Source organism: Strigops habroptila, chromosome 3, assembly GCF_004027225.2.
Source record: "Strigops habroptila isolate Jane chromosome 3, bStrHab1.2.pri, whole genome shotgun sequence".
NCBI classification, from domain to species: Eukaryota; Metazoa; Chordata; class Aves; order Psittaciformes; family Psittacidae; genus Strigops; species Strigops habroptila.
In genome coordinates this window covers 48,756,557-48,777,199 of record NC_044279.2, presented here as the reverse complement: position 1 = coordinate 48,777,199, position 20,643 = coordinate 48,756,557, and the positions used below count along the sequence as shown (strand labels likewise).

The window sequence follows — 20,643 nt, the reverse complement described above, 5'->3', positions numbered from 1 at the left end:
GGTATAGATGCAGGACAGTCAGCAAGCAGCACAGGAAGCTGTATCCAGACAAACCCCATTGAATCTAATGGCAACAAATATTCAAGTATTTTTCTGAGGCATTTCCTCTGCAACTTGTTACAACTGATTATCAGCTTCCATATGCGAATTAGCTAATGGCCAGTAAGAAGTTAAAAGAATAGTGCATAGTCCAAAGCAGCTCTGCCAGCCTGGATCTTCCTATTATGTTCAGGTAAACGACAAAGGGAGGAAACCAAACTACTGATCTGTAATACCGACTGTTCTTGAAGTAACCTGTCAGCAAAGATGGAAAAGCCTTAAACTGCACCAACAGCATCAAGTGCCACTGAGCTGCTAACAGACCATCTTTCCAGAGAGAAAAGTCTGGAATTAGCAGGTGAGAGGCTAAGAACTGAGGCAAGTTTGTCTTACTTGTCTTTAGCACAACTTGTCATAACCAGGCTTGTCACAAGAACAAGCAATGAGCTGGAAGCCATCCGTTCTGCCAGAACCTGCTCCTATCAAGTCCAAAAGTGCCTCAGCAGTACAGTCCTGTTAGCACCAATAAAACCAGCAGCAGCTGATGTAGCCAGCAACCCTCTACACCACCCATCCTTTCAAGTGCCAGTTTTCACTCTGCCATGTAGAAGTGTGTACACCAGCTACTGTTTGTTTGGAAGCTGAGACACACATGCCCACACAGCTGCATACATTACTGAAAATACATTGCTGGGATGCCAAGACTCCCAAACAGCAACAGAAATACACATTTCAGTATCCCATTTCAGCCATTTCTACAAGTTTAAGCAGTACTTAGTTTAAATAATACTTGCAATCAGGGGAACAAGACCACCAGTGTCTAATAATTTTTTAAACTGCAGGCAGTACATGACGTTGCTCCCCTCTTAAACTGTGGCTCACATACTTGGGTTTTAAAGGACAAAAAGGCAGCTTTTACACAGAGAGGGAAGGAACTGGTATTTCTAAATTAATACGAACTCTATAAATAAACACAGACTGTCAGTATAGAGGAGCAGGTGAAGTGTCTCTGTAAGCAGTTAAGGCACTGCTGCTGTCCTACTGAAGAAGCTGTCATTTTTGTTACTAGTAACTATGTAAAATTTTAATAGGCAAGTCATGAGGTAAATATACAGCACTGGAAGACATACTGCAAACAGGCCCTGGGATTCAATTTACCCTTACAATTGAGATTCAACAGTCAGGTTCACTGCAGCAGGAAGGCAGATAATGAATGACCTCTTACGTCAAGAAAACATCAAATACTCCAGGTTAGTCTGCCTGTATGGAAGAACTTCTAACACCCCAAAATAAATTCATGTTTTCCTTGTCCCCACAACTTGTCCAGTCAAATGTGCACTTCAAGGAGACCGGGAATCACATGAAGGAAAATTTCACTCCATGCAAGAGGGCATACCAACAGCAAAGAATAAGTAGGGATAGATACAAATATTCACATTGACTTCAGTCCAAAGTTGCATGTTGCTGGTAACAGCAACAGAGACCAAATGTCTTTGACATGTTCTAAACAGCTGACATCTAAACTGAAGACTGGCACACTCAAAACCAAATCATACCACACATCTCTACTGATGTTGTCACATTCTGCCCGGCAAAGAGTTGACGACTTCTTGCCCTGTATCCCGGCGTTAACAAACTGTCCAAACAAGCACTGAAAGGCCAAGTTTCATACTAAGGGTAAGACAGGTCCAGTCTCAAGACAAGAAATGGCAAATCAAGTTTGTAAAATATTTAATAGAGCAGTTTCCCAGCAGACTCCTGACCAGAATCATAACCAGACTTCTAAAAAGTATATATATTTTTTTTTAGATCTGAAAATTTGTCTTTATTTTTTACAAAATGGATTCCAGGAAGTTTAAAAGGCAATATCATAGAGGACCTGGGTGCAGAAATCAGGTGTAGTCATTCAAAGCATTCAAGTAGGAATATGGTAATATAAATATTTGAAAAGCATCTTTTCTCATAAATGTTCAAAACAAAATGTATAACTCATTCCAAACTAAAAATTGAACTTTATAGCACGTGTTTCCCTGAACAGAAAAAATAAGTAACTTTTGAAATATTTCTAAAGGCCTGGAAGCTTTTTCCTTGGTTAGTTACATTAGAGGACTTGCCTTTGATTAAATTCTTTCCTTTCCAAATATGGAAAGTATTACATCAGTCCACTGTTAAAACAGACAATATGTTGCAAATTAATTCTGGTATAGTATGTTCCAACAAAGCCTAGAGTATAAAGGTGCTGAGGTGGCTTTGAGGTTAGTAGTCGTCTCCTCTGCTGACAACCTCCTTGCACGTTGGGCGCAGCAGTATAGTATGCTCAAACTGTGCTGTGTATGAGCCTTTGATGTCGCAGAGGGGAGGATAGGGATCCACTATTCCCAAGTCGCACAGGTTCTTCAATGCCATTAGGTATTTACTCTCCCCTAGACGGTCAAGCCATCTGCGGCAGAAGGCAAGAGTACCAAAGTTTTCATTGATAACGTTTAGCAAGTGTTTTGCTCTTGGAAGCCTGAAGAAAAGAGAAGAACATGTTTGAGAAGGAAGAGCTATCACCAGGAAGCATTCACTGCAGAAACAGAACACACCAATTAAGAAAGGGGTTAGATTTCAAGGTATTTTAAGAGTGCCCAGTCATGGGATGTCTTTCTACATCAATCAGGTGTTCCATTCACAAAAGAAAGTGCATTTTCCTCCTGCAAAAAGGTACCCTTCAGAACAAACCTGAATGCTGCCAAACACCCTGGCCATCTATTACAAACAGGGAAAGGTAGATTTGAACATCTCATCTAACTACGCAAGCAAAACTAAACACAGTGACAGGAATTCTTCTCTTAAATAATAAAAGGACAATTTATTTTATAAAGAAAACCAGAATTTTTCTTCATCCAGAGCGCTTAACACTCTGAACTGATTTAGGCATAAGCTTGGCAGTTTAAAACACTGAGGTTTTACTGCTGAAGCCAAGTACTCGCCTAACCTTTTTACTTGTACTTCTTGCAATATAGAAGCATAAAAATTAGAGATTTAGACATCTGCTAAGAAAAAAACTGATTTCCAAACATAAGCAGTTCCTTTCCAACCCCTAAGGCTACTTCTTCCCCCTCTTCCTTTTTAATATTACTTAGATTGCTCTATGGAAACAAAACAGAACTATCTGGAAAAGCACATCTGCCTGCGATGTTTCTAACCATTAACAGTCTTCACTTCAGAAAATATGCAGTGTTCCTAGAAATGCCAAAATGCAAAACCAGTGAAAACTGAAAATGAATAATCCATTTTGTTTTATAGCAATGCATTAAACCAAGAATTTAAAACCCACAAAAAAATTCTTACAAACAAAACAGGTGACATGAATAGCCCGATATATTCTGGGAACAGCACTAAGGCAAAGATTGTGGCACACAACCATAATACAGATATTGATTTAAATATCTATATGTTTAATATATAGACTAATACACAAACATATTATTATTCATAACATTTACTAATGATGGGAAGATTGTAAAAAAAACAATCTAGATTTCTGAAGACATAATAATGTATTTTCTCTATTTCCAGATTCTTTGTAAATCTCTAACAATATGGAATTGTTCCAATTAGAGCACAAGGGGGCCTACAAGGGTGCAGAAGAGGGACTTTTCATCAGGGACTGCAGTGATAGGACACGGGGTAATGGGTTCAAATTTAAATAGGGGAACTTCAGGTTAGATATAAGGAAGACGTTGGAACAGGTTGCCCAAAGAAGTTGTGAATGCTCCATCCCTGGCAGTGTTCAACGCCAGGTTGGACAGAGCCTTGGGTGACATGGTCTAGTGTGAGGCATCCCTGCCCATGGCAGGGAGGTTGGAACTAGATGATCTTAAGGTCCTTTCCAACCCTAACTATTCTACGATTCTACATTTCATAACAAGAACATTGCTAACACCACCCTTCGAGTCCTCTGACAGCCTTACTAATTAGTGAAGAACCTGCACTGTATCAAATTTGACGCCTAAGAGGGTGATAGCTCTAGCAGAATACAGCAACAAAAACAAGATCCAACCTTATTGGCACATGCCCAACATCAAAGTTCTTCATATAATGAGAACACTCCATATCGTCATGAACAACACCTTTTCCCGTGCTACCAAAGGTTTCTATAGCATACACTTCACCTTCCTAGGAGAGAAAGAAAAAAAACAGGTAACGTTGCAATATGAAAATAAGTAACATTGGGCCATTCTGATATAACCATCTCAGTATAACAACTTCTGAATACAAGTCATTGAATAGGAATAGATTCAATCATCGAATCAATGTAGAGGAAAATTCAATATGGAGATTTCACACAGAGAGGTTACAGACATCTCCAAATCATCAGCTGTATATGTTAGTACCAGTTTACCTGTTTCAAGACATAAATATCATCTCGTTTCTAGTCACAGTTTCTCAAAGTCACTGCAGTTAAAACATTGTCCAAGATAATACATCTAACATACCTAGGAAACTAGAATCTGCTGCAAAACATTTGCTAACTGGAAGTAATTCTCCTTTGCTATTCAGGCAGAAGTCCTAGGAAATGTATAGTTTAGACACAGCAAATAGATGTTGATTACAGAGACTTACTGCACTGAAGAACTTTCTGCCCAATTTCTGCAAGAATTTTCTGGTTACAGCTGCTACTATAAACCCTTAACCTGCTCATTTCCACTCCACAAGATGGATTTCTCCAAGAAATGAAGGTGATCTATACCTACAAAGGCATTACCAAATTTCTAGCCAAGATCATGCCAAAAAGCCATTATATAAACTCATTTCTGCCAAGCGCATTCACATATCCTTAATGGTAGGACTGTGAGAAGGACTTAACAAGATAGATAGAGCATCAAACACTAATGGGCAGCAGCAGCTGGATTTTTCAGTTTATTAAGCTACTTTGAAAGTCACGACCCAAAAAGAAGCCGCTGTATGAAAAGCAGTAACACAGGCTTCAAATTCAAGAAAAACTCCTCAAGACTTCCATGAATATTCAACTGATTTCATTTTAAAACGAAAAAATACAAAGCCACAAAAACCCCCACGCAATGCCACAAAAAAAACCTGCGCTTTACACCCACTTTTTCAGAATAAGGATCGTCAGAGGCTGTATTTCTCTCAGTCACAAAACACTCATTGGATTGCAGTTTGATACTATAATTAGCATAGCACAGTAAGAGCTTGGCTATGCTCCACGTTCTTCACCGGCAAAACTCAATGTCTTTAGTGATGCAGGATCGTGTCCCAAGTAACCTACAGAAGCTGAAGGAATTAAAAAAGTCTTCTCCCCAGTGTCTGGATATTCAATTAAAACAAACTGAAAGCTCTGAAATATTTAAATAAGATTTGCTTAGAGAACACTTAAGTTTTGTACTAGTACTATACCGATGATGGATGATATACAAGACCTAACCATTCACTAACCTGAAACAAGAAGGACACACAAGCTTTTTCTACCTTCCTTTTCCAATACTCTCTAATCCCTCTGCACACTCCTATTGATAAGAGGATAATGAAAACTTTGTCTTTTTGCTCACATCATTAAGGTGATCAACAATTATGACACAAGTTTTGGGTGATGAGAGCGACCCTACCTCAAGAGTCCTGTCCAGACCACATCTATCCCTATTCAGCTCTTACAAGTCTAAGTTACTCTGATAGGCTTACAAGTGATCACTGCTGACCAGTGATCAGGTTTAGAATGAAATTAAATCTTCTTATCTCATTATGAATCTTTTAAATTGGCCTTCTTATCTTGTTAGAACACAAGCTTACAGCAAAATGGTGGCTAAATCCCACGTTATGTATTTTAACACTGTCTCTCCGATTGGTAGCTCGTCACATCATGAACAGCAATTTCTCTTCCTCTGCTCCAAAATGCTATTCAAACAAAATCTTTCATCTAGCCTCTCACATTAATGACAAATATGCTTAATTACCTTGTATCTGCAAAGAAAAATTGCACTGGAAGCTTTTCAAGAAAGATATTATATCTAACCATACTTGCGAAAAGTCATCCAGAGCTACTACACTATAGAGATACTTCTCAAGAATTACCTGAGCAAGAAAAGATTGTTTTGGGTCTGGGGGGGCAGGAGGTGGAGGTGTTTGTTTGGGTTTTTTTAATTATAGAGTGAACAAACAAGGAAAATGTGAATGACTAGCAAGTCCAAACACTTTCAGGAAAACTCTGTCCCTCAAGGTTACCCCAAAATCTGAGTTCCTGTCCTTTTCCCTGTTCTTAAGTGCAACATTCCAATACTGCATTTAAGAAGTGTACACACATTGAGAAATAAATATGCAAGAGTTTAAGCATCACTAAGGCCATTTTAATTTCAAGTGTTTATTTATTGTTTGGTGGTTGTTTTTTAAATAGCAGAGTTCCAATGCTTCAGTTGTAGAAAGCTCTAGATACCAAAACAATCCAGGGCTAAATGGAGAAGCTACTCACAGTAAGAGTGACCACTCCTTTAAAAGAACACTATGAAGTACAGCAAAGTTTTTCCTCTACTGCTATTATCCACTAGGATCACAAATACTACACACTAGGAGTGCACAGGAAATATTAGTCAGTGACAGTTGGGGAAATTTTAAGAACTTCATTTACCTCCATTCTTGTGGCTTCTCCTCCTTTCACAATGGGCACCGTTTTTCCAGCATGTATCCTATATGGCCCAATTGAGTGTCCATTCAAATTCCGAATTGGTTTCACTTTTGAAGAAAACATTAATATTACAGGCAATTTCCTAACAAATGCTAAACCTTTTAAAGCTATTTGGTTTGTTAGCCCATACTGAATGTACAATAGTGACTCAGCATACTGCAGAGGAGCTGAACACAAAACTATCCGTGCATCTCGCACAAACTCCAGCCAAGACACAAGTCCGTTTCGTATCCTGTACCAAAACCTTGATATTAAAGACTAGCAACTCCAACAGTAGCAAAAGTTTATTAATAAAACCAAACAGCAGGTATCAGATTATTCTGAAACAGTTGTTCAGCCATCATCTTATTGTTGAATATAAAATACTTGGAAGGATAAGCCAAGAATATTTCACCCGAGGAATATTTCAAGCCAGCAGAAACATGTATTTATGTAAGACCCATATTTAGTTCTAGTATTGAGGTCTTTTGAATGTGGTACAAATAATTCAGTATTTGTACAAATACTGAATATACACACACACACACACTCTAAGAACAACTATCCTTATACACAGGATACATAGAAAAGAGAAAAGAACTTACCTTGGTATGTTTTGCCATCAATTTCTACCTCATAAGACTCCATAACTTCTTGTATGGCCTCCCCCACATCACAGAGGCGTACATCTATTCCAGCACACTGAAAATGAAGTGCAAATATAAATGGAAAATAATTGCAGAGTTTACTGTAAAAGACTTGGTAAATGACTTGCACAATGCTCATACCTTTATTCCAGTATTTGTGGCATCCTTTACAGCTTCTAATAGTCTGTCATATTTTGGATTGAATGTGACTGTAAAAGCACAGTCAATAATACGACCTGAAATGAGCAGAAGTTAGTTAGTGTCACAGCCTTTGCTCTGAAGAATGTTCTCATAGCTTTAATTCATAAATGAAAACTAACCACTAATATGTGTTCCAAAATCTATTTTGCAAATATCATCATACTGCAGGACTGTTGGATCACCAGCATTGGGAGTGTAGTGGGCAGCACAATTATTCAGAGAGCACCCAGTAGGAAATGCAAGACCTGCATTTAAACCATTTTCCTTTATCAGCTTACGTGAGCAGTCTTCTAGTTTTTCACTAAAAGGCAGAGGAAAGAGAGAAGGAAAAAAGAACATAACAGTTGTCATTTATATTTCTTATTATGACATCAGATCAATGCAAGAACAAAACCTCAGAAAAACATGCAAGCAAATCTTTCAATGTGAAATCTTAAACTACTTTTATGTTAACTAGAAGACCTAGACTGTAAGAGATAAACACAACAATCTTCAGTTCTTTGTGTTGTTTCTTCTACCCCTTCTTGAGCAAAACTGAGTACTTCACTAGTGTTTTTACTCTAAACTTAAAATATCCACCCTTTACAAGCTACATTTAACCTATTCTTCCTGAGCAGCAGAGGTTATAACAACTAAAGTTTAGGGAAATTAAATGCATTATTTACAATTACTGGGATTTAAGGGAGGGGGGAAGGCAATAGCATAGGCCTCTCATTTATTAAAAAAGTTTCCAACTAAAGGAGGACAGTAGTATTTTTTTGTTTGTTTTTAATTTAAGTGATAAATGTGATAAAATAAAAGCTTATGAGACTAGGATTTGTTCTTGACTTTTGTCTACTCTCAAGGTGTTAGCTACTGGCAAGCTATGGATCCATGCCCACTGGTGCGCGCTCCCATAGTGGCAGTGAATGCTGTAAACTGCAGCTCACACCAGTGCACCACACTCTGGTTTTATTTAAGCAAGCTGTTCACTCAGAGCAATCTGGGAAAAGAAGAGAGCGTATTTTAATAGGCAAGTCTCCATTGCCTGAGGTACTTTAGGAAGAAAAGTCATGTTTTGAGAAAATTATTGCTTATAACTGTAACAGTCAAACTGTTATAATTCAGTATGACAGGTTTGTTTAAGCCAGCCTAGTGATTATTAAGGCAGCTGTCTTTCTTCCACTTTCCCTGATGGTATATTACTTCCTTCCATTATTCTCGCACAGTTAGCTCAGCTCTGGTTTGCTCTCTTACTATCCTAACTCTAGCCTGCACAGTCCTCAGTCACATCAAGCTGAAAGCACCTGATTTTGGAAGCTAAACTGTCCTGGATCAGTGCAGTACTTGAACAGCAGACATTTACTCTAGACAAACTAAAGGATGGAAAAAGGAATAGTTGGAAGAATCAAGAGAATCAGTCCAGGCTAATTCTTTCTTTAAAACTTTACCTTAACTAATGTTTATTTTAATCCATTTGCTCAGTTATTTCTCATCAACTGAGGATAACAAAAAACACTGTGTTTCTACAGAAATATCAGTTAGTGAAGACTAAATATAGACAAAATCTTCCTGTCCCAGACTGAGTACACAGCCGTACCATTTTTATGCCTCTTTGCTCACCCCCAGGCACAGACTGCACCTGCATCGCTCATCCACAGGGCACTGTCCTGACAATTTTGGCAAGAGCCAGGATGTTTACTAGCGCTACTGCTACTTCTCTCAGCACTGTGGAGGGTGCAAGAGTAGCCAAGGCACTGAGCATTACAAATCATGCATATGCTCAAAATAAGTGAGCATGACTGAAAGCTTAGTTTGAAATTCAGTATGATCCCAGGTCCTGTAAAGCTAAGAATATATTATAAGAGGAAACTTTAAGGAAATAATTGGTCATACTGGTTGGGTGCTTCAGACAGAAATCTCCAACACTTGTGACACAGTGTTAAGCACACAAAATTGAGACTAAACGTCTCCCCCTCTGGAGAATGAATTAAAAATCTACAGCAGAGCTCCTTGAGAAGATCTGTGTCCTCACCAGATTTCTATCATTGTCATTCCAGGTTTTATCCAGCTCATAACGTATTTCCTCACTTGTCTGTGTGCTTCCGCAGCCTCCCGAAAATCATTCCAGATTTCCTCACTGGCTTGGTCTAGAGCTTTCTTTTCTTCACTAGTTATTCTCCAAGCAGCAGTTCGCCTTCAAAATAAATAAAGTGTGTCATGAGAAGTTACTATAATCACAGTAGCGACTACAACTTCTGTCTAAAGCCTGCAGGGTTTATTAACCAGTCAGGTCTACATCCCCCTGTGCAACAGAAAAGATCCTGACTTATAAAACTTGCAGACTAAAGGAAAAAAAAAAATCTACCACAGACTGATGCCTGTGAAAAACATTGCAGTAAAATAAAAATAAATCATGTATACACAGAAATTAAACTTGGTTAGACCATGAACCATATTAATCCCTTTATGTTTTTAAAAGCCTTACCTCCCAACCCTCCCAAAAGCCCAGAGAAGCAGCGTGCTTGAAGGATGCCTGCAATGCTGCCTTGAGTTTAGCAGGGCAAAACACTGCAACATGCTCTGCTTGGGCAAAAAGTTTATTTTTCACATAACCTTACTCATACAGACAGTGCTCCTCCTGCGTGGAGAAGAATCTCCACACTGTAGGGTAGCCACTTGGCCCAGAAACTGTCACTGACACAAGACACAACAAACTCCTTTAATACTGGAACTGCAAGCTCTTAAATTGTACTTTCACTCCTCCTCAGAATATTTAGCTAATAAGAACTAACTCAGCGTATAGTAACTATGACACATGCCAGGAAGTTACTTTCTAAATTTGCTGGATGGTGAATTAACATTTGTTCCAGGATGGTATCACTCATTTTGGTTCCTTGGAAGATACAAGACTGAGTAGAAGATTAGTTTTAAGTATATTTTTTTATTATTTTATTATGCAAGAAGCCATACAAGTAAGGTTCCAAGAAAGCAAACAAACAAAAAAGTAATTCAAGCACTTTGGCAACTGTCAGAACTTAAAGACTACTCTTAGAGACACCCTTTAAATGGTGAAGCTGAAGCCCTGTAACAATGGGGAAAAACCCAACTTAGCAATAACTCTAAGAGCTCCACACGTGCTCAGCAGGACAAATAGTACTAAGAACAATACACGGCTGTACATCCTAATAAGTGGGTCATAAAACAAAAGGGATGATGAACAAAACTGACCAAAGATGCTAAACTATGCCAGAGTTTGCACATTTAGAAATTTTTACCTTTATGTGAGCTAATTCTAAGCAAACAACTGAGAATGCTGAGTTAAAGGTTTACTTTTTTAAATCCACAGGTGAGCTACTTACCTGTTTCATAGATATGTAAGCTGGCTCAACTCTAAGAGTTTCCTTCACAGCCAAACCCAGGTATGAGTGAGCCAATAGACTATGCCCTGCAATTCTGCTGCATTTTGAACTAAGTATTTACACAGAGGCCTGCAATCCTAAAGCAGAACTGAAAAGATAAAGAAGGATAACAGGCTATTCTATAAAATTTCTCTCAGAGGAACCAAGTATCTTGAGACCCTTTTGCTTGTTTCCCCTGAACTTCCTGCTCCTTTTCAGATAAAGTAACACCAGTGCAAAGGAGAAATCCCATGCTTACTTTCCTGAGCAGTTTTCTTGCTCCAATAGCAAGCATCACACATGCTAGTCTTAAAATACACCTTACCACTGGAAAATTCCACTAAAAAAAAAAAAAGAAAAAGGAAAAAAAGAAAAAAAAAAAGGTAACAGGTTACAATACCCAAGCATTTTCCTGCACTTGGGAACTGGATTACTGCCAGCACAGCAGTCATAGCACAAGATGGAAAAGGTGTACTGCAGAAAACAGTGGGGGAAGAGACTCAAGGATCCTTTCAGACTGTTCTGGATTCCAGCAGGGAACACCCTCTGGTAACAAGAGCTGCTGACAGAGTCTGGGCAGCTGCTCCGCCATCAGCCGCAGTCTTAAGTGCGAACTCCAGCAAACTGGCAGGAAGCCGTCCTCACTCTACACTTCTGTATTTCAGCATATAGTCGCTCCATGCAAGACAACTGGGGGACAAAATAACCTCTACATTTAAAAATACTGCATCAGACCCAAAGCATTTTGCTGCCAAAGCCGCACCAGTGCCACCTGGGAGCTCACAAAAGGAGGCGACAAGAACTCCTGCTGGGGCCTAAGCACTGCAGGATGTGAAAGAAAACAATTGATGAGATAAAGGCCTCACCAAACATCACGTCCTCCTACAGGTGCAGGAGCTAAGCTTTCCCAATGACATATTTTTCCTAATATGCTGGCTACCACATACCAGCCTAAGAAGTTCACCTCTTGCTCCAAGCCATTTATTCCCATCTTTTCACTCTAATTCACAGCCCCTAGTTTTCACTAGAACAAACCTTTTTAGGATTGTGCTGTAAACTAGATTGTAGTGATCAAACACAAAAATTCCAGAAAATAATTCCCCCAGATTATTTCAGATATAAGTCAGATAACAGCACATGGACAGAAACAAGCAGGCAGGGACAAGAATTCCTTAATCACAATTCAACAAAACTGGCATATCATAAAATATTGCCTATAGCTTTTCCACCCTTCACATCATCTCAAATTCAAGTGTCTTCAACAAAAAAGGCAAGCCTTCCAACAAAACTAAATACTTGATATAAAAATACGAAACCTGTTACTGTGTTTTTTATAGAAGAATTGATTCTCTGCTATTTTTTGCCCTGAAAACTGAATTATACCCACTTCTAGTTCAACTTCCTGCACAAAACACACTATTTTATGTTGATAATAGGTAACGTTAGACAGCACATGACATCAAGAGTTAAGAATAAAAGTGCAACTCTTTACAAAAAAAAAAAAAAAAAAAAAAAGACAAAACTCTACTGACCTCAGCATAAATAAGCAGCAGCACAAAAACGCTTCACCAATACATCAAATGAAACTATTCTTCGGAATAGGAAGTATCCTGGCATTCAGATCAGCTACTAATTTAAGTAGCTACTTATGCTAGGAAATGCTAAAGTAGCAGCATAAGATTTAAATATTTAAATTAGGAACAAAATGAGGCATATATTTGCCTAAGCAAATTATATAAAGGAACTATTTCAGGTTCCTTAGAAGATACATTCTTCCATGCCAGAAGACAGAAAAGTACAGAAAAGATGTCCCACTTAAATCCTACTAGAAAAGGTGGTTTGGTTGATAGTTTCCAACCCCCCCCCCTCTTCTTTTAGTTTGTTTGTCTGCTTTCTTTCTTTTTCTTTCTTTTCAAACGAATAGTAGCAAACCCAGAGTAAGACATTTAATCTTCAATAGCTGGATACGTAACAGATGTAAAAATAGTGTTATTTATTAATAAACTATGAACATGCTTAAAATGTGTATAATCTAATTTCCTGGATTGCTTAAATCATGTCCTTTTGAACATGGCATATGCACATACAAACACTTAAGCTTCAATAATGGAATCACTCCTGGATCAGCCTGCGAGGACTACCCTGTGAAAATCCTTTATTATCATGCTAACATTGCGCATACAAACAAGGCAGTCATTTATAAATAAATACAAGCACACCTTGTGATCAAATAGAAGTCATTAAACAGAAAAGGCCTCCTCAAACCCAAATTTTAATCTCATAAAGATGAAACCATGCTATCTGTGAATATGTGAATACAATTTATAGGATGTATTGGACTCTTAACTGTGCTGCTTACACTATGACAAACAGGCATTGACTTCAATCAACCAGAAAATGTTTTGAAGTAATCTGATTCTGGAAAAAAAGTCACTGAAAACTAAACAATGCTTTCAGAAATGTAAGTATTTATCTAGTCCCACTACTCCTTTTGGTTTATACTATGTTTTCAGAGTTTAGATTCTAAATTTCCTGAGAAGTTTTCAGTAATACTTAGGGGTTTTTTCATTTAGATTTTCATGCAATTCAAGCTAATTCCATGTCCTGGTCTGCTCCCTGCCAAGCATGACCTTCCATAACACTTCATGTAGGCAAAAAAATCAGGAAACTCAGTCAAGCTGGTATATTCCAATTCCTAACAAAGCATAAGGAAATAGTAGTACCCTATGAAAACATAAGGATGCAGATCCCTGATCCAGTAAGCCAGTAGAAGCTGTTGCTTGTTTAGTAAAATTGCACATTATTCCCATGTCACTATGAATTATAAAAAGCAGTTTAGGTTATAGTAACTATAGATTCATACAAATATAAGAGAAGCAATGTGCAGAATATACCACTGAGGCTGTATCAGTCTGAGATGGACATGTTTCTACCAAAATACTAATAATAAAAATAACAAGAAGTTGACACCTAGATGGCCCTTAAAACTGCTGCATAACAGTGTCTCACCTCCCTAAATTTTAAATGTCTCAGTTCTAATTCAGACTATATTTTCCGTACAAGCTGTCTACTGAAATCCTGCTGGTCCCCTGGGTCTCACGGTCCCCTGCTTCACGTCAATTCTCCTCATGCAGGCCATACCTTAATTAAAAGGGTAGGGAAGGGGGAACGTTTCTGGCCTGAAGACTTCTATTCATTAAGCTCTTAAACAAGCCAGTTAAAAAATTATAGCCAAAAAAAAAAAAAAAAAGGAAAAAAGCACATTACAACTCACTTTGTCCATTTAGTTGTACATTAATAGTTTTACAATTCAGCACATCCAGATGATAGCATTTCTTTTTTAAGCTTAAAATACTCACCCATCTTGCGTTGGTGGGTATTCACATTCTTCTCCCTTCGGGAATACGTTGCTGGGAAATAGATCACATATTGGAATAGAAGGTGGATCTGTCTGCACCTTAGCTGTCGAGTATAATTTAAGAAAGTTTTACATCTGGTACACTGAAAATACTAAGTATCTTTTTTCAACCACAAAAGTTAAACCACACAAGTTAATTAAGATCCCCTTACTAGAATTTGGGCTTCTATCAAAACAACATCGTATCACGATGCCCTTGTTTAACTTTTATTTGGCCAATGCTCAAGGTGGCATTCAGGCACATGAGAAGGAAGAGAACTCAGCCAGACACAGCCTACAAACCCAAACTGCACCCCAGAATTTGTTTCAACTGCCAAGAACAGCACTTACACATGCTTATAACCAATATTCATGCAGTCTGTCTTTATTTTTGTGCGTGATACCTACGTCCTTTCTTCTTTTTCTTCTTCTTCTTCTTTTTCCCTGTTGCTCCATCTCCTTCACCCTCTCCATCTACAGGAAAGAAAGCGCTCAAGTGAACATAAAATAACCTTAAAGAACCAAAGAATTCTGAATGAGACACAAAACCATCTGGACTATTTGGAAACACCTTCGCAGCAGAATTTAACGGAGTAAAAGACAACAGCTAGAAGCTGCCACCAAGCCATTAGCATTTTCAGTCCCTATACCAAACACAGATCTAAGAAAATACTTCCTAAAGTTCATGACTTAAACATATCACTAAACAGATAAAAAAGCAGCTCAGGGAAGAATTTTCAGAAAGTCCTACTTCAAATTCTTCTATTCTCAATTCACCCAATAAGATGCCTGAGGTTGGAGGAGGGTGTGAGAACTGTATTAGACAACAGCGAGCAAAAAGCTAGGAACTACTGCTTCAAACCCATCTTCTGATGCTTCAGATATCTGTAAAGATAATGTATCTGAAAAGATAAAAAACCCAAACAAGTAAAGATGACAGCACTCAGGTCAGGATAAGTTTTATCTGGAGATAACAGGGAAAGTCACAACCAGCACTGAGCAAAAACACTGCGTGTGGGAGGCACCAGCAGAGGCTTTCACAGAGCACAGCAAGAACCGTCCACATCACGTTACCATCACATTTCAGAGTTAACAATAACACTGTGGATTTCACATTTGGCTACATCTAATGCTTTATACACAATGAAGTATTTATCTAATGTGATACCATTTAATTAAACCTTCTGGACCTAAACACAAGCTAATTTCAAAACGGATAAATACCAGTCATCTACATTTACAACATTCATTTTTACCTAAAGCAAAAAGTAAAATTGAAAGAACTTTTGGAATCTGGTCAAAGCATTACCATTTTGAATGCATTTAGACAGAAACTTGTATTTCCTCATTTATATAAAAACAAAACCTAACCATAGCACTGACCAGTTGTTCCTAGATTTCAAGCCCCTCATGATGGTCCGTGTCATCTGTATTTTTATGCCATCATGAATGCTGTAATCCTGCAGTTGGGGCAAATCTCAGTAATGTCTCACCCCTACCCCATCACAGCTCATGTTGACATTAAGTATTTTTATTTAAATTATTGTTAAAAAATTAAAAAAAACCAAACTAAAAACCACAAGTACTTTCTAACTACAACATAGTCCAGTCTACCAGATTCTCCATCAATTCATATTCCACAGGCAGCCAAAAATCCTTAACAGTGCATAGAAAATTCTTTAAAATGTGGTAACTTTGCCACATTTCTCTTGACCTTGAACTGTGCTCAAACCATTCATCAAGAAATGAGTTAGATGTGACTCCAGTTCATTCACCAAGTCATATTTTGCCTTTTTTTTAACACTTAGGCCTAAACAGGAAAAAAAAAAAAAGAAAAAAAAAAAAAAGGTACAGCATTTCTTAAACATTGTTGTCGTTACTATCTGCTTATTGGGGATTTTTCATACACCACTGCACATGAATCTGCCAACTGCAAACCAAACTAGCCGGGCCTACACTTTCATGTCCTTGAAGACTGCTGCAGACTAACTGTGCTGCCAGAAACATAACTACTGCATCTGAGCAATACTCCGTTTGTCTTCAGGTTATTTAGCTGGTAATGAAAAAAATATGCACCAGAGCAGCAATTTCAGATCTTTGCAAAACTGAAGCCCAACCTTACGCCATTTTGACATAGCTGTTTAATAACTTGGCTTAATATCAGGTAAAAACGTTATCTATCAGCATGCTTTAACACTGCAATGGAAATCTGAAGAGTCCTTCCTAATCTCTCCCAGATTTCAAAAGTATAGTCTCATCTCTGAGACTACTCAGTTAGAGGCTTATCAAGGGAAAAAAAAAGGGGAGGGGGGATATGTGGAGGTGTAGGTATTTTACAGGGTTTAATCTAATGCAGAACCATATCTCAAGCAACACCTCTGAAACTACACAATTAAGATAGCAAGTGGTGAGAACTAATACAGGCAAGAATACACAGTTGTGTTAAAAAAAAAAAAACTTAGAGCAATTTTTACTTATCTGCAAAAATCACTGTTTTTCTAAGAACATATCCAAGTCCAATATGTGGAAAAAAGAAAGATTACTATTTCAGTGATAGCACCACTTATTTTCTTTAATACTTTCTAATACTGTAATACTAATTGCTAATACTGTAAAAAGGTTAAAAGAACACAGGACTTGATCTGTGACTAACAATGTTATTTCTCCTGAGATGGAACTGTAACTATTCTAATAGTTTTCAAACAACTCTTTTCATGGTATAAAGTTTTCACTATCCTCCTCAATACCTCTTACTTCAGCTGCAATGATGGCAAAGCACACATTGTATTAACTACATTTCAACTCCATAACCTGAAATATACCACAAAACAAATAAACCAAATAAACCATCAGAATATACTTCTAGGGAAAGTAATTGCATAAAACTGGATGCTATACATAAATGAATAATGTTCAAAGATCAATTTATTTGTAAATTTATATATCCCACGATAGTTTGGTTGTTTGTTGGTGGGTTTGTTTTTTTGGGGAGAAGGAGGGATGGTTGGTTTTTTTTGTTTGTTTGTTTTGGGGTTTGGTTTTTTTTTGTTTGTTTTGGTTTTTTTTTTTAATTCTACATCTAATTTATTAGATTCTGGAATTATTAGTTCCAGCAATAGTCAACTAAGAAGATTTCTACGTAGAAGAATAAGAAACATTTTAGGGTGCTCAGTCAACTTCAAATGCTAATTCACAAGAAGGAAACTAAATTACTAACAATAAACGTATTTTCTTAAGTGTCCATTCCTATTGAGAATCATCCATCAAAACAAAGTAAATACAGAATCTTAATCTGATATTCCTACAGAAAAGATGCATCCAGCCTGGACTGCAATACTGGGCACTTCCAAAGCACCTGCTTGGAACACCAGCTGCACAGCGCAAGCAATACACAAGGTGTAAGCCTTGCTTACGTATTAGTCTCTCCCCAGTTCAGTTTTAATGAAAAACTTAGGACTACAGATGAACAGGTTTCAAGTCACAGGTTAAGACTCTAAGACCTTCTATTAATTGAAATGTTCCCTTAAAGTTTTCTCTATTTTTTGTTCGAAGCCAAGAGTAAGAGAATATAATTGGAAATTCTAAATTTATTCTGACTGTGGTAACCCAAGTGAGAATGATTTATAGCTTACCTTATCTTAAACTAAACATTTCCCTTCAGTAGGAAGATCCTTGAAAACAAGATTTAACAAAGCTTTTATCCTTGCTATTTTTCATGCATATGCATGTGTGACAGCTGAACTGTCGCCAAAAAAGTGAAAAGTATATATAGTTGCATCTCACCTCTCCCAACTGGGAAGAAAACAAACAAAAAAGGCATCTGTAAAAGGTTTAAGTGGAAGTCTCAGAATAAGTTGAAACTGGAAATGTCAAGAGAAAAGATGTTACACTTGCCTTCATCATCATCATCTTTTTCTTTCTCCTCCAGTGCTTGCTTATCCAATTGTTTTGCTACATCATCAAGAGCACCTTCCATTTCTTTATCTGTTTCTTGTCCTGTTTGTAAAATTAAAGTATGACTTACAGTAAAAGGATAGCTCCATATTAGTAAACAATAGCCCCCCAAACTTATAAACTATTATGCTGCACTCATCCTACAGAGAGCTGAACACATGATGCTTTTTTTAATGTTTAAAGCAGACCCAATGTCTAAGATCGTAGTGCACGACAGTGACAGGTACTGTTACTGAAACTTGTGCATAAAGGTAGCATTGCCCAGACGCTTCTGATTACTTTTTTTCTGCCTAGGTTACAAATTCCTTCTGCCATAGCAGCCGCCTGCTCTTGTGAGATAATATGGGCGTGAAGTAGATAATTATAAAGGCTCAGCACGACCATCACAAACTGCTAGCCTGCTAAAACAAACCCAAACCGTAGTTCCTCTACACTAGTTGCCCAGACTTGCTCCAGCTCTCTCAGGAGAACCAGGGAGGGGTACCGAGACTCCACCATGCGCGATGACTTTTACAGCAGCCGTCTTACGCCCTTCTCCCCCTCAGGGCATAGGAGGGGAGAAGAAAAGGGGTGGCTTCTGCTGCGTGCACCGGAGCAGGGAGGACTTCCCTCGCCCCAGCTTCCCCGGTGCTGAACGGCAGCAGCAACGGCTGTAGCATCCTCCCGGCCCCGCCAGCCCCCTCCCCGCTCAGGCATCCCCCTCAGCCCACAGAGCCGCCGCGGGCCGAGACGGCGGCGCCCATCGCGCCTCCCGTGCCCCGCACGGCAGGACCCTCTGGCCACCCGCAGCCGCCCGCGAGGCCCGTTCTGCCGGCTCGCAACCCCCTCAGGCCGCCCAACCGGCCTGTCAGCGCAGCGTCCCGGCGCGGCGCGGCCCGGCCCCTACCCGCGGGGCCCGCTTTGCCCTTCTTCTTCTTCTTGCGCTTCTTCTTGGCACCATCCTCCGCGCCGAGCCCCGCCGCGCCGCCCTCCGCGCCGTCCTTGTCCTCAGGTTCCGGCGGCAGTTCGCCGTTGAGGTGCTGCTCCGCCTCGGCGGCACTCCCCGCCTGCCCCACGCCCGCCATGTCGCCGCGGCCGCGCCGCCCCCCCACCCACACACGGCGCGGTGCGGAGCGGAGCGCTGGAACAGACAGCAAGAGAGCAGCAGGGCCGGCCCTGCGCTCTATGGTGGGCGCGGGGCACGCCGGGAAGGCTGGAGGCCTCCGCGCGCACCGCCTCTGAGGCGCGCAGGCGCGCCTGGCCCGGGCAGCCGGTAGAGGCGCCGGGGGTTGCGGTACGGGGTGCTCGCCTCCCACCGGCTGCCCGGGCCCGGCCCCGCCCCCCTGCGTGGCCCCCGCCCTGGCCGTGGTCCCTGGTGTACCCGAAGGCCGCCCGCGCGTCGCCTGACTGCTGCGTGCGCCGCCGTCGCTATTGTCGGCCTCGGTCCTAAGCCCGGTCATCTGGTGCTTCCTAGTTGTAGTCCCCCCACACACCCAGAGCTGTGACCACATGGCGGTTTGGGGTGTGGGTTTTAGCGTGCGCCCTTGAGTTTGAAAGGCCCTTTTCGGTCTCCTGCATATTCCAGCTGGCTGGAATTGGAGGATCCAAACTGCTTAGGAGACACAAAACGCCTCCGCATGGCTGGGCTTGAGTTTGGAGAGGGTCAGTGGGGTAAGATGGCAAGCTGGTAGCCATTGCAAAGGGAGGTGTCAGAAATGCAGGCAGAGACTTGCTTTTTCTTCATCGGCAAGTATATTCTTGGGGAAATAGAAGAAAAAAATGGAAAATCTTGCTAAAACAGCAGTCCTTTCCCAGCAGGAACAGCTGCCGTGAAATGGTTTACACCATTTAAGATTTTACAACTTAAGAACACTGAACAAATTAACACTCACATGCCCATGGCAGCAGGGTTGGAACTGTAGGATCTTAAAGGTCCCTTCCAACCCAAACCATTCTATGATTCTATGAGACATAACTTGTACAGAAGGAAAATAACATCAGTAAAAAAGAACTTGTTCCAAGTCCCATGGAGCAAAGAAGGGAAGATTCTAGTACATGGTAGATTCTAGTACATAGTAAAAGGCTCTTCCTTGTCCCATTTCCACCACTAGCTAGAAGACCAAGGAGAAATACCAGTATGACCAGCATCCACTAGTGGTTCATTAAATCAGCTTAATTCTTAAAATTCCTCTACCAAGTTCACACTTTTCACAGCTTTTCTACTAGTATAATTATGCTAGCTAAAAATACTTTTTTTTTTTTCTCCCTTCCTTACTGGCATATTTTAACAGCTCTTGCCTGAAATGTATTTATAGTATGTAGTATAATATAGTGTCATGATAGTTTGTAATATACACCGGTTATAAATGGGCCTTATCTTGCATA

General features: G+C 39.7%; 1 protein-coding gene across 1 annotated transcript; it reads right to left on the bottom strand.

The window, feature by feature from the left end:
- Positions 1-1,753: 1,753 nt before the first annotated feature.
- METAP2 (methionyl aminopeptidase 2) lies at positions 1,754-19,582 on the bottom strand. Its single transcript, XM_030480067.1, has 11 exons — positions 19,166-19,582; positions 18,220-18,321; positions 14,734-14,799; positions 14,288-14,390; positions 9,563-9,724; positions 7,668-7,849; positions 7,489-7,583; positions 7,306-7,402; positions 6,665-6,768; positions 4,085-4,200; positions 1,754-2,548 (listed from the first exon to the last, which is right to left on the bottom strand). The coding sequence occupies exons 1-11, from the start codon at positions 19,341-19,343 to the stop codon at positions 2,296-2,298; spliced, it is 1,458 nt and encodes a 485-aa protein (XP_030335927.1). The 5' UTR covers positions 19,344-19,582; the 3' UTR covers positions 1,754-2,295.
- Positions 19,583-20,643: the final 1,061 nt, after the last annotated feature.